This window comes from Calonectris borealis, chromosome 1 (assembly GCF_964195595.1).
Source record: "Calonectris borealis chromosome 1, bCalBor7.hap1.2, whole genome shotgun sequence".
Lineage (NCBI taxonomy): Eukaryota > Metazoa > Chordata > Aves > Procellariiformes > Procellariidae > Calonectris > Calonectris borealis.
This window is the reverse complement of record NC_134312.1, coordinates 124,285,589-124,298,307: the sequence shown is the minus strand read 5'-3', so window position 1 is coordinate 124,298,307 and position 12,719 is coordinate 124,285,589. Positions and strand designations below refer to the sequence as shown.

Here is a 12,719-nt window from a genome sequence, read left to right as displayed (position 1 = left end):
TTCCATGGGAGCCAAATTATGATTGACAGACATCCTACAGTCTGCTGGAAGGCCAGTGAGTCTGAAGAAAACTAAACGAGATTTCAGTGTATGCCAGCACATACAGTGTGAAACAATGTATAACAGTCTTGATATGAAAAAGAAATGGAAGGCAAAGTGGGGAAAAAAAGCCAGAAAGAAGCTTTGACAAGGCTACCGAGGAGCTTTATATTATAAAAAAAATGCTGAAAGAATGAAACTCTTAAAAAACATTAAGATATATTGACACGCAAATTGGTACTGAAATGTTGGTACTGAAGAGACTAGCAAAAAATAAAACTGTTCTATATTCATTAACCAACCAACAGAGAAGGCACAGTCAGATTCAGTATAATCTTTTTTTCAAGATATTCTGAAAGCGTTCAAAGGTGTAGGAAGAAGGAAGATGAACAAAACTCCTTTTTACAAAAGTTATAAATATGCATAGAAGTGGTATAAGACAGTATATTCATCTCTAAACCCAAACTATAATCTGTCTGAAATATCTCTCAAAATTACAGAAAGTAAGATTAGATACTTAAGGTATTGTATCATAGTAAGAACAGTAACAGGAGTGTGACTTGCAAATTTTTAACAGTCAAAATGAGAGCAAAAAGTGCTAGAAGTTTGCTTATTAACTACAGCTGTATCTGAAGATGAGGCAAGAAAAAATACAAAATATTTTCCTTTAGAGAAACTCCCTAGTGTTTTCTGAAGGAAATAAACACAGGACACAACTATCTTCCTCATTGATACAGGCTTTACAAAACAAACCCTTCTAACAGCAGTCAGTCATGAAATCCGGCCAAAATTTGTCTTTTTAAGAGTACAGAAGAAAATGTAGGACCAAATAGCAGCTCAAGATAAATTACATCAAGAAACTAGAGATGGCAGCAAAGTCTCAAGCTATCAACTGAGAGTAAGAGAAAAAGTTTAATGAAAAGGAAAGTTCTGAATAATTCTTACAGCTTTGCTCAAACAGTAAACATTTCAAGCTGTTGTTTTTTTCTTTTTTTCCTTTTTTAAAGGGTGACAAAAAAATTGGAAACCTATTAGAAAGAAAGGGTATAAAGCACTGGAAGGCTTTATTTTTAAATGCAATGACTTCACGGATCAATTTTTAGCACTTATCAGAAAAAGCATTTTAAAACAGCTTTCAACAATATATGCATGTTTAAATCTACCATGTATCAATATTCTCAGAAGTCATCACTGATTTCTGAAAGTTTCAGCCATCTATCTGAAACCACTTTTCAGGAAGGTATTATTCTCATGCTTTCCCCTGGCTTTGCAACTGTAACAAATCCTGAAAAGTAGAGTATAGGCTCAGTTTCAGGAAAAGAATTTTCAACTCTTAGTTTTCTGCAAGACTTTACATTTTTAAAAAATACCTTAGGAATATGGGAAACTAAGCCCTAACTTGAAAAACGACAAATATTCAGGGAAAGAATCACAAAAGTTGCACAAAGTGATCTCACCTTTCTGCTAAACTGCATCCCTGAGAATACTCTAAAATTCTACACTTCTGAGTTTGGTGTTTAATTCTAAAGCAAAAGGATCCTAGCATATTGAAAAGCATTGTCAAACAGCAATGAATAGCTCAGTATCTCACAACTAAGGAGAATACCCAAACCAACAGTTCTGCCATGTATTTTACCTAGCTACTAACTGGGACATGTTCTCAGATCCAACCTGCCGGTCCATGCCTGGTGCAGCAGCAGTGCTACTCACTCATCAGCGCTTGGAACATTCACTCTGAAATTGGGAGGCACATATTCAAGTCCTTCCCTAACACACAGCACATGAAAAAGCACTCACCAGGCTAGAAGATATGGGAAGCAAAGGTATTCTCAACATTCCCATCTGATGTTTTATGGAATCACTTCATATTCACCAGATGACTAAGAAGGGAAAAGATGCATCCATGATGACCATACTCACTAAGCAAAAAAGAAGAAATCTGATTCTCAGTCCCTGTTCTGAAAGAATGGTAGGTATTTCATACACGCAACACAAGGAAACAAAGTCTACAGCCAGCAATCTGTTTGAAAACATCCCTAACCAGTAGAGCAAACAAACAATTCCGACTTCTGAAAGCTTCAAACGAAGAAACTAAGAATCCAAGAAAGATACAGCTACAAAAGTTGAGAAAGTATCCTGTTTCAATGGCAGCTATGAAGTACTGAATACTTTCCAATTGGAAATGCCTGCAGCTGATAAAAAAAAAAATTGACACACTTGAGATCTAAGATTAGAGAACGAGCTCCTGATATTTTAAGCACCTTGTTTACTTTATGCTTTTAAAGAGAATTGAACCTTAAGAGCTGAACATCTGAGAAATCCAGCCAATAGGTAACTATTTTTTCCACAGAGGAAAGAGTAAAAACACACAAAAAAAATCTTAATCTAATAGCTGTTACTGAGCAAAACAGTTCTGTCCGACCTTCAGTTTTGAAAGCCCCTTTTGTTGCTTTCATCTCTGTAGTGCTGAAGCTCTGGAATTAAGATGTTTGCAGGAACAAACTAAGGAAGAGATTACCTCTAGTTTGGGGCTGTAGAAAGGAAAACTGTTTTCTGTAAGCAGAAGTTGATACTTTTCAATCTAAACTTGATCTAGTTATACTAACACAGAACTTTAAAAAAAAAAAAAACAACAAAAACCAAAACACAACAAACAAAAAAAGGTAAATATTTTAGTTGAAACAAGTTCATGATCAATGCAATACATTTTAAATTTAGGTTTAGAGCAAAACAAAATCTGAAAAAAAGACAGCTCAGGAAAATTTTGGGTTTGAATTTCTTGAATTTTCCTAAATATGCTATCACTACTTTTGCACACAATCACATCAGAATCAGAAGTAACAGACTTAGATTTGGTTCTAATAAAAATTAGAAGCACTCGCAAACATTAAGCATGCTTGCAGTTCAGAGTACATCCAACTGCTAATATTTAAGTCCTGAAGGACTCAACAAAATACATGCACACTTAAAGAGCATCTATGTTGTAAGCTAATATGCTTCAAACAGTTAATTCAAATATTCAAAATACAAAAATCCCAGATTTACAGTTGCCTTCCTAAATTTAATTTGACTCTATTGTGTATCCAATTTAAATCCTGAATGAGGTGAGATCTTGACGTAAAGTTAGTGCTTGGTTTTAATTACGGGGAATGTCTATGTGTAGAGAAAAAAGGAAGAAGCAAATTAAGAACATAAAAGCAACTAAGTGTGATTTTTTGTGTGTGTTAATAATTAATTGTTAATTTGTAACTTATTTTTTTCCTTAAAAAAAAAAATCTCTTTCCCTTTTTTCTTCCCGTTTCCTTACCATTTTCTGGATTATTGCAGGAAAGAGTTTGGAGGTTATCTTCCTGTTTATTATACAAAAAAGCCAAACATGCTTTAAAAAACAACAAAGCATTTTATGATATGGCCTAACTTAATAGTTCATTGTTGTCAAAGGAGAGGAGAGGTCCTGCACACCTTATCTCTCTGTATCCCTAAGTCTTCTAACTTGAGCTAGCCCTGACTGCATTGTAGGTCTAGTCAAGCCAGTGAAAACAGCAGAAGAATAACCCATCCAACAAGTGAACATTTTTGTAGTGCACCTGGCTTATATAGATCAGATGAATGCTAAAGCTGGCACAGAGAAAGGGTGGATCACGCAGGGCAGGGAAGCACATAAAGAGAGCAAGACCTCCCTCTTCCAGCAGCAGCAAACTTAATTCAGCTCACATCCCAAAATTGCACTCATATACTCCCACAGTGCCTCCCACAGGGCCAAAAAGAGAAAGGCTACTACCACCGTGTTTACAGAACCTACGGACTAGCTACAACTTAATACAGCTCTCCTTCAGGAATCATTATATACTTAAAGAGGCTGCAGGATTAGGGAGATGCAAGATTTCACCTCAATTCCCACCCTGGTTAGCTGCTCTGTACAGCTAGACCAGTGCTGACCAGACAGATGTTTTCTCTAACCCATCTGAACCCAACCTACCTGGTCCTGCTGGATTCAAGTTCAACCCTGGCAAACCTAAAGAGCTCCACAAAGATCTGCTCTGTTCCAGGAAAAGTTACTAGGTCAGATCACTATTGATGCAGGAAAGATCCCATCACTGAAATACATCATTCCCTAAATTTTTTGTAATCTTCCCAGGCTACCCTCACCCCCACCTTCTACATCATCTTCTCCTAACCAGTAATAGGGGCTTAGGGGGGTGGTTTGGAGAAGGGAGATGAGATTACCTCACTTGCTTCTTCACTGTCCCTTCCATTTACAGGTGTATACATCCCTCTAATCCGGTGTAAATTAGAGTTTTCCCACTGTTCAGAACTGTTCCCCTCTGTTCAGTATCAGGAACAACATCTAGAGCCAAAAAAAAAAGGAGAACAGTGGGCAGCTGACAACTCCATTTGGAGCAACAGCTGCACGATTTCCCTGGAGCAGGGTGGAAGTAAAGTAATAGGAGACCCTTTTGGCTGGCTTCTCTAAGCTAGAACATCAGGAACGCAGCCAAAGGTTTTTCTCATGGATCCTCTCCTCAAAAAAAAATTGGGAAAATAAAGAAGATAGAGGAACATGCCTGAAGATCTTGTCAGGACAAGTTAAACTTCCCTTTAGGAGAAATAGTAAGAACTTTTTTCTCTTTGTTTGTGTTTTTTGTTGTGTTTTGTTGGTTTTGTTTTTTTTTCCCTCTGGACAGAGTAATACAGTACTCCATCAAAAAGGTAGAAGAGTTGAGGAGAAGTTTCAGGGTGACAAAAAACGATGAACTGGGGACCACCTTTGTAAAGGCTTTTTTTTTTTTTTTCTTCCTTAAAGACAACAGCTCTAATACTGGGAAAGTCCATAATGAATCCTGAAGGCACATAAGAAAAATGGATACTTTATGTACCCACATAGGAAGACATCTAGAGACAGATTTCATAAAGTTCTGAGTATCTTAAAGGCCACTGTACCCGAGAAGCCTCAGCCTCACTACAGCTAAGGCTTTTTTCCTTACCCCTAGAGGTCTTTGGATCAAAAATTTCCAAATGTGAACTACCTTCCAAACCCTGGTAACAGTGAGTTTAAATGAAGTCACGAGTTACCTAAGAATTATGTATTCCCTAGAAAAGGCACACCTGAAAATTGTAAGGATTTCTCAATCTCAGCTACAGCAGAACTGACACCTTGATGAGATAAAACTAGTTTTTCAACTTAGCTGAAAGCACTTCCTAAACAACTGAACGGAAGCAGAGCACATTTTATACCAGTTTAAATGCCGTATAGGACTTATACCCCAGCTTCCAAAAATTTTGTTCAGAGGCAAGCTCTTTACAGCTTTCTTAATTCACATATCGTAGGAAATTTACTCAATATTAAATGCTAGGAGTTAACTGCTTATATCCACACTCTCCAGGAAAGAAAATAGGGATGTTAGTCAAAAATGAAATCGGAGTACCTGCAAGCAGTTACACATACCATTGGGTAGCCAAAGAAACAGGTGAAGAAGCCAAGTGAAAATCTGTTTAACCAAATGCTGTTTAGAAACCTCTGGTGGAAGGAACTTAAGGGGCACAAAATGAACTTTGTAAGTATGTAAGAACTATGCATCAATTATAAGTGTCTTCACACAGTGAAGACGTGTTTCAACTACTGGTTTCTGAAAAAGCTAAGTCAATATAGAAATTGACAATACAAAAATTCTGACAAATCCTAAGCCTGGAAGGAAAGTACAGCCCCACTGTACCTTGAATATTGCAATAAAAGACAGAAGGTATGTAGTAACTTTCTGGTTACCCCTTCTTACCCTATTCCAGCAAAAAGCTATGAAAGTAAAAGAGCAAGGCACTTGTTAACCATGGGATGGTCACTTCTGTCATTTGAGAATACATTAGGAAATAGTCCTTGGTCCTTTTAGTCCTAAATTTTTCATGTAACAGTTTTCTATTCATTTATCTGAAAAGATGCCTTTGCTTCTCATACAAACTGTAGTGAAAAATTAAACCCTTGTTATAATGCAAAAGTCTTTTGGTCAAGCTCCAAAAATTATTCCAAACCTTATTTAGCTGTTTTCATCTCAGAAAAACAAAGATTCTGGTAAGAATGGGGTTTAAACACTAGTAACACTATTGTAACCGAAACGCCAAAACTTGCTATGCACTTCTGTTTCCGACAAGGGAGGCATTCCTTTTACCAATAGACATCTCCCATGAAACGTTGTAAGTCACTCTGAATACAGCAGAAGTTTATTAAAAGAAGTTACTAACCCACCTCTCTAAAATACAGTTCAGTTTACAGCTACGTTGAAGTGCAGGCTCTCTCTTCCCATGCTTCGGATGCCTTATCTAGGTATCCTCTTACATGCTTAACTGATATATGCAAAGAAAAAGAAAAGGGTTTCTTGGGGTTCTTTTGGTGGGCATATTAGCTAATTAGTACACTATCTTAAGAGATCAGTCTAACTTTTAAAATGACTAGGGATAATTCTGGCCATGCATGTAATATACCCTGTACACACATTCTCACACTGTATATTAAAAAAGGTACTCACTCCTGGAAAAAGGAGAATTCGTAAGAGGATGGGGTTTTTTATTAAGTCCGTAATTTGGCATAAACTTTCACAACAACCACTTTCAATTCTGAAGTCACCATTCTTTAGATGGCACATTTAATATGACTACAGGTTACTGAAAAGTGATCTTTGGAAACATCATATTAGAGTTAATACTGCTCGATTACCTTGCATTGTCATGACATCTGTATAAGAGATTATAAAATCAGACAGAGGGTTAAGTAGGTGAGTGAGACATAAAATATGGGTCTTTTCTTTCTCTAATATTTCTTTATCCTGAAGCATTTTATCTCAAGCATTGTGTTTGAATTGAAATGATTATCAGGGATCACTTGGGTCCTAAAGCCTAGTCCCCATTCTTAAAGGCAACAAAGTTTCATACTATTTTAATGAAAAGATCAAACTCTTAACTTAGCAAATCTTCAAGACAAGGTAGCTTTTTTTTGTCCCACAACTTCTTACAGACAGCTGCTCCAGAATGTCAGTAGTAAATTGGTCTAAAATCTTCTAATTTTCAGCCTCAAATTACTCGGGACTAGTCTGCACATCTGCTCTTCTCATCTGCTCATCTGCTCTTACCTTCAAGGGCTTCCTTCTCTTGGGTGTTTAAGCACAAAAACATATTTGTAAAGCCCTCACACAATCTTTCTCAGTTTGCATTTTCCTAGATCAAGTTCCTTCAAACTCCCCTCTTAAGTAAGCCTCTACTTCCCAATCATTACAGTCATCTTGTTCACATCATAAGGATGTAGGCAAGAATGCAGTTGCTTATCAAAACAACACTACAAAAAGCCACACAAATGGAAAGGAGAGTATTGATTAAGATGTTGTACTCTGCAACTAGGTATATTAATTCCATTCCGTGTTCAGCTACAGTTGAACCTCTTAAGTAGAAACAGGTCACTATTACAGTTAAAATCCATAGCACAATAACTTAGCTAAGGAGATATTCTAGCAACTATACACTTCAAATAATCTACTGTTACTTTCCTGAAGTAAGCACATTATGACCTCATGCTTAAATCAAATATTCATTATAATCTGTTCATCTTAAACACTGTAAAACAGAAAACAGCTGAGAATGGAATACTAGTGTACTAATAAAACAAACAGTACTAAGAAACTCAAAAGCTAAACTAGACAAATAATTTTCCATATGCCGAAGACGTTCCCTTCCCTCTCCCCCCTTTCCAAACAGTGAATACATACTACAGTTACTTCACAGTTTCATTTGGTTTGTCAAAATTATACCCATCAGTTATTTGGATCGGTTTTACAGGAGATTCAAAATTTCAATGATGTACTAGAGAAAAAGTACATTTGAGAGTCAACACTATTCTCATTCCTGTGCAGAGAAAATGGAGGCAATAATGAAAAACAGTATCACTGAAACCATCAAAATACTTCTAGATAGTTCTGTTATCACAATACTTAGAATTATTAAAATATTTCTTGGATAAGGAATCCATGAGCTCTCTCCTCCCTTTCCTAAACACTCCCAGACCAGGGCATAAATCCAAAGCATCTCCATCTCAAGATAATAGCTCAGGATGGAACTGCAACCACCATCCTCTTGTCTGACTTCAATGGGATACAAGCCTTCATACTTTAATGCAAAAAAATCCCCTGTCCCACTCCCCGCCCCAAGACTTTGCATCCTCCCCTTGCATATCCTGCAGTGTTCCAGCGGCGCTGGTAGGCTGCAGAAGAGAGGAACACCTGCAGGCTCTACGCACTTCAACTCCTCTTTGCTAGATGGAAGAGCCCGAGCAGAGAGAATCATCCCATCACAGGGGAAGGAGGGATGAAAACAACCTAAAATCCTCAGTGTGCAGTGCAGAAAAGGACTAGACTGAACCCAGCCATGTTGCAGAGAACATCCTGAAAGCTATGATAGTATTAGCACCAATCATTGCATTATACTTCGGTATTAAAAATACCAACGACTGCATTACTATCATACACAATGATTGCACATATATATGGTCCACAAGTGGAAGACAAAGTTACAAAAATTTACAGTTTAAGTGACTATTAATATGAAGACTAGTAATTTCAATTGTGACCAACACCCTTTTTAACACAAATAAACTTTTATCAACTTTATCACATAGTATTTACAACTTAAAAATTTGGAGGAATTTTTAATCAACCTACAGTCCTACTGTTAGAAAGATCAGACAGTCTCTATGGTACTCCTCTAATGCTAACATAAACCAACGTGAATCTTAAGAGGTACAGAAAATCAAAAACAGATAATGTAAAATAAAGTCCTTGCAGAACAAGGATTCTATCTATCATAAAAGCCATGCTTCAGTCGTCTAGATTCAATACTAACTAAAGACAGGCATCCTCTCTGTGACATACAGAAAAATACTGCTATGTGTATGTGGAGCTCCTATGATAAACTCAGAACAGTTTTCACCTCAGATGAATACCCAAGATGTTTCTACTCTACACCTTCTACGTTTTATAAAGTACTCAATGCATTTTGAATGGAAATTTTAATAAAAAATAAAGAAGTAAACTTAGCACTATTATCTGTGAACTGTCAATCAAACGCAATATACACGGAGAATCTCTTCAAAGTTACCTGGAAGCAAGTTTGGAAAAAAATGCCACACGTGGGGTTTTCATCACTGCCAGTTATCCCAAGATACGTTAACACATTTTTGAAGGCCAATATAGAAATCCCCAATTTACTTCTTGCTTGAAGTGTGTTTGTGTCAGCCAAGTCTGAAGACAAGACAGTAACCTAGAATGTAACACATCTGGTAAAGTAAAACTACATGACTAATGTTAGTGTCATAAATGCCACTTAAAAAGTTCAACAAGAAATTCGGATTATTATTCCAATTTTTATCTTTATATAGCTTTCAGCAAAGGAAATATATGCAAATGAAGATTTCCCTTAATTTTTTTTCTAGAGGAAACATGAACTAGAATTTCTGTCTATCCCTCCTGGCCTTTGTTTTCTCCCACACCCATTCAAAATGAAAAACGCATGCTTGCAGAACTTAAACACATTAAATGCCACATAATAAACAGTTTATCACTGTCATTCCAATCAATTCATTCATATACTATTGCATTGTAATTGTTCCACACTCCAGTACGCCAAAAGCTATTACCACTGTGTTTACACAAAGTAAGTATTACCAGTTTATTGTATGTAAAAGTGTTTAAAGTTTATCCTAAAGATCAGAATACACCTCAACAAATTGGTCTGCATACTGTCAGCTAAGAAACTATCTCCTTTTTTCTCTAGCAAATTGCATGGGAACTTTGGGACTTCTCTTAGGCTAAATATTCAGACATTTTACAGGCAAAGATCCCTTTCCCACACCCCTCATGAAAATACCTTTTACTACCTTAAATGACAATGGTAACTACCTATTTAGGAAAGATAAATTACATGTTTTAATATTTCATGTGTCTGAAATGCAAATCAGGGCCAGATGTGCTATTTGCAAGAACTAAATTACTGTATCAATCAATAATAAATCACAGGAACATGCAGACATTTAGTGGATGTTTCACTGAAAGATGTTTAGCAAGATGCATATGTAGCAATTCAAAGCAGATTTACAGCAGCTTTCCTCAAGTTGCTTAAAGACAAGAAAGGTGGTACCCAAAATCTCTAAGCTAAATAAAAATGCTACATCCCTGGTTCCTTGGAAGTCGGCTGTGCAGTATTGCAAAGAAACAGGAATACTACTTATACAACTGTACATGAAATTGTGTGTTTATTTTAAACGTTTTTTTAGAGGACCGATATGACATCTGTGTGGAAAAGCCTGAGCAATCACAACGAGCTATCAACGCTTCACACCACCACTACTGCTATTTTCAGTGATCCACTCTGTTTTTGCTACAGTGCTCTTGGCATCATTATGCTACTGTGATTCAATATTTATCTGTTAGATCTAGTTACATCACAACACTATCTATACTACCTAAATCTCATCTGGAACTTCTGTAGCTAATACCTAATCCACAGTTTTTGAGCTCTCTCTTCAAAATTCTCCGATCACAAAACAAAAAGTCATTCGAGATGTGCAAACATCTGGACCCCTGTGAATCATCCATTCTCTAAAAGGGCGTGTGGTCATGCATAATCACTGCACCTTCTTTCTAACGGTAATCAGGTATGAATAAAATAGTGTGTGAACTGCAGTGGTTAGCATAAAACCACTTGTGAAAGGAGTGTGCCAAAAATTGTCTTCAAAACATATTTAATAATAGAGTTTTGTTTCTCAGCTACAGACGCTCCTCAGCAACAACCACCATCAAGGTAAAGCAATCGCTTACCATTTATAACAGCAAACAAGGTCCTTTAAGCTTAATATTTTTAAAAGTTGTTTATGTTAAGAGAAAGGTAGTAATACCTTGTGAAATGACAGAACCAAGCGCTGAAACTTCTGCTGACAACAAAGTCACCTGCTAAGTCCAAGACTAGCATTTTTGGTATAATCTTGAGGAAAGATTAATTCCAGAATATTTTTCGCCCTAGCTTTGAAAGTAGACAGCATTTGATATAAACGGAAAAGCATACTGGTGGAGGCCGGACAAGATAATACATCCAGAAAAAATTCTTTGTTTATAATCAAAACATGGTGACCACTTATTCTCATAAAATTCATTGTTAGGAAGAAAGAACTGCAAACATACTGAACAGTGTCACTACTAAGGCTTCCACAGCAATCTCCACTTCAGAACCAGAAACATACAGAAAATTTAGGAAGTCACAATATTGCTACATCTTTCACGTCCACGTTGCAACACAGACACAACTACAGAAAATACGTGAAAGATGACGAATAAATAAAAAACGGTTTTCGAAACCGGGCAGTCACAAAAATATGGAGGGGGGACGGAACGGAGTTCAGCTTTAATTCTTTATCACCGTCTGATTTGGGGGATTCTATGCATTTTCTTGTGCGATTACACAGATCGAGACTTGAACTGTCATATTCGTCCACTCGACAACAGCGGTTACCCGAAACAGGCAGCTGGGGGTACCGCAGCAACTACCTCAACTCCTAGGTTTGATATGAGCCTCGAACATGGGTTTAATAGCAGTTGCATAATAAGACTCAAAAGGCCAAGCGCTCCTACTGCCTTACACATTTCTCTTTCCACACGAATGAGAGTGGAGGGAAAGATCTGGACGAAAACCGAGCACTACCCGAGCGTCACTATTACTGCCACGAACAAGCTGGTTATTATGCAGCAAAGACGAGGAAAACCCAACACCTGGCGCACAAATATGCAGACACACAGTGAATAGGTGGATCTACGGAGAGATATCTTGCCTTTCCCTTCCCCAATAGGCAATCCTTGATGGGTGTGCCAGGAATGGGATATAGGGGGGAGGAGAAGAAAAGGGGTGGGAAGTGGTTGCCGCTTGCTGCAGCCAGCCTGAGTGATGGTTAGGTGGTTAATCATGGTGGCTGAGGAAACATCGGGTCACTTCGCCCCCTTCCGCCTCCCGTGCAATAACGAAGGTGGGCAGCGCGGCGGAGGCACTCGCCCTGTCACCGCCACCAGCCAAGGGGGGACCCGACTCCCGCACCGCCCGCACGGACCCGCTGGCGGCGGCGACTCAGGTGGGTGCCGAGCAGAGCATCCCTCTCCCCTCCGCGCCTCGCCGGAGGGGCCGGGCACAGGGGCACCGCCGCCCCCTCCCCCGCTCTGCCCGGTGGCGCACACGCCCGCCCTGCCCTGCCCTGCCCGCCTCCCGCTCCCCGCGGGACTCACTTGCCGATCACCTCGCAGAGCTCGTACACGTCCTCGAACAGCACGTCGTCGTCGGCCATGGTCCGGGCGGGGGGGATCAGCCCGAGAGGCGGCGGCCCCGGGGAGGGGGGGCGGGAGGGAGGGAGGAAGGGGGGACGAGGGAAGGGGGAGGGGGGGCCGCGGGCACGGTCCCCGCCGCGCGGCGCGCTCCCCTGCCGGTCAGCGCCAACCGCCACCACCACGGTAAATCCCAACCGCTACGGCAGCTCCCGCCGCCGCCACCTTCCGGGGGCGCCGCCGCCACCCGCCCGGGGGCTCCCGCGGCCGCGCCGGGACTCCCCGCTCCTCCTCCCGCGGGCCGCAGCCGCCGCCGCCGGTCCCCGCGCGTGTCACACACTCCGC

General features: G+C 39.4%; 1 protein-coding gene across 2 annotated transcripts in view; it reads right to left on the bottom strand.

Annotated features, from left to right (window-relative positions):
- CASK (calcium/calmodulin dependent serine protein kinase) overlaps positions 1-12,471 on the bottom strand; it is a 228,954-nt gene extending 216,483 nt beyond the window's left edge. For both annotated transcript variants that reach the window (XM_075173997.1, XM_075174007.1), the window contains exon 1: positions 12,339-12,471. In XM_075173997.1, coding sequence (XP_075030098.1) covers positions 12,339-12,397 — 59 coding nt within the window. In that variant the 5' untranslated portion in view covers positions 12,398-12,471. The remainder of the gene's footprint in view (positions 1-12,338) is intronic.
- Positions 12,472-12,719: the final 248 nt, after the last annotated feature.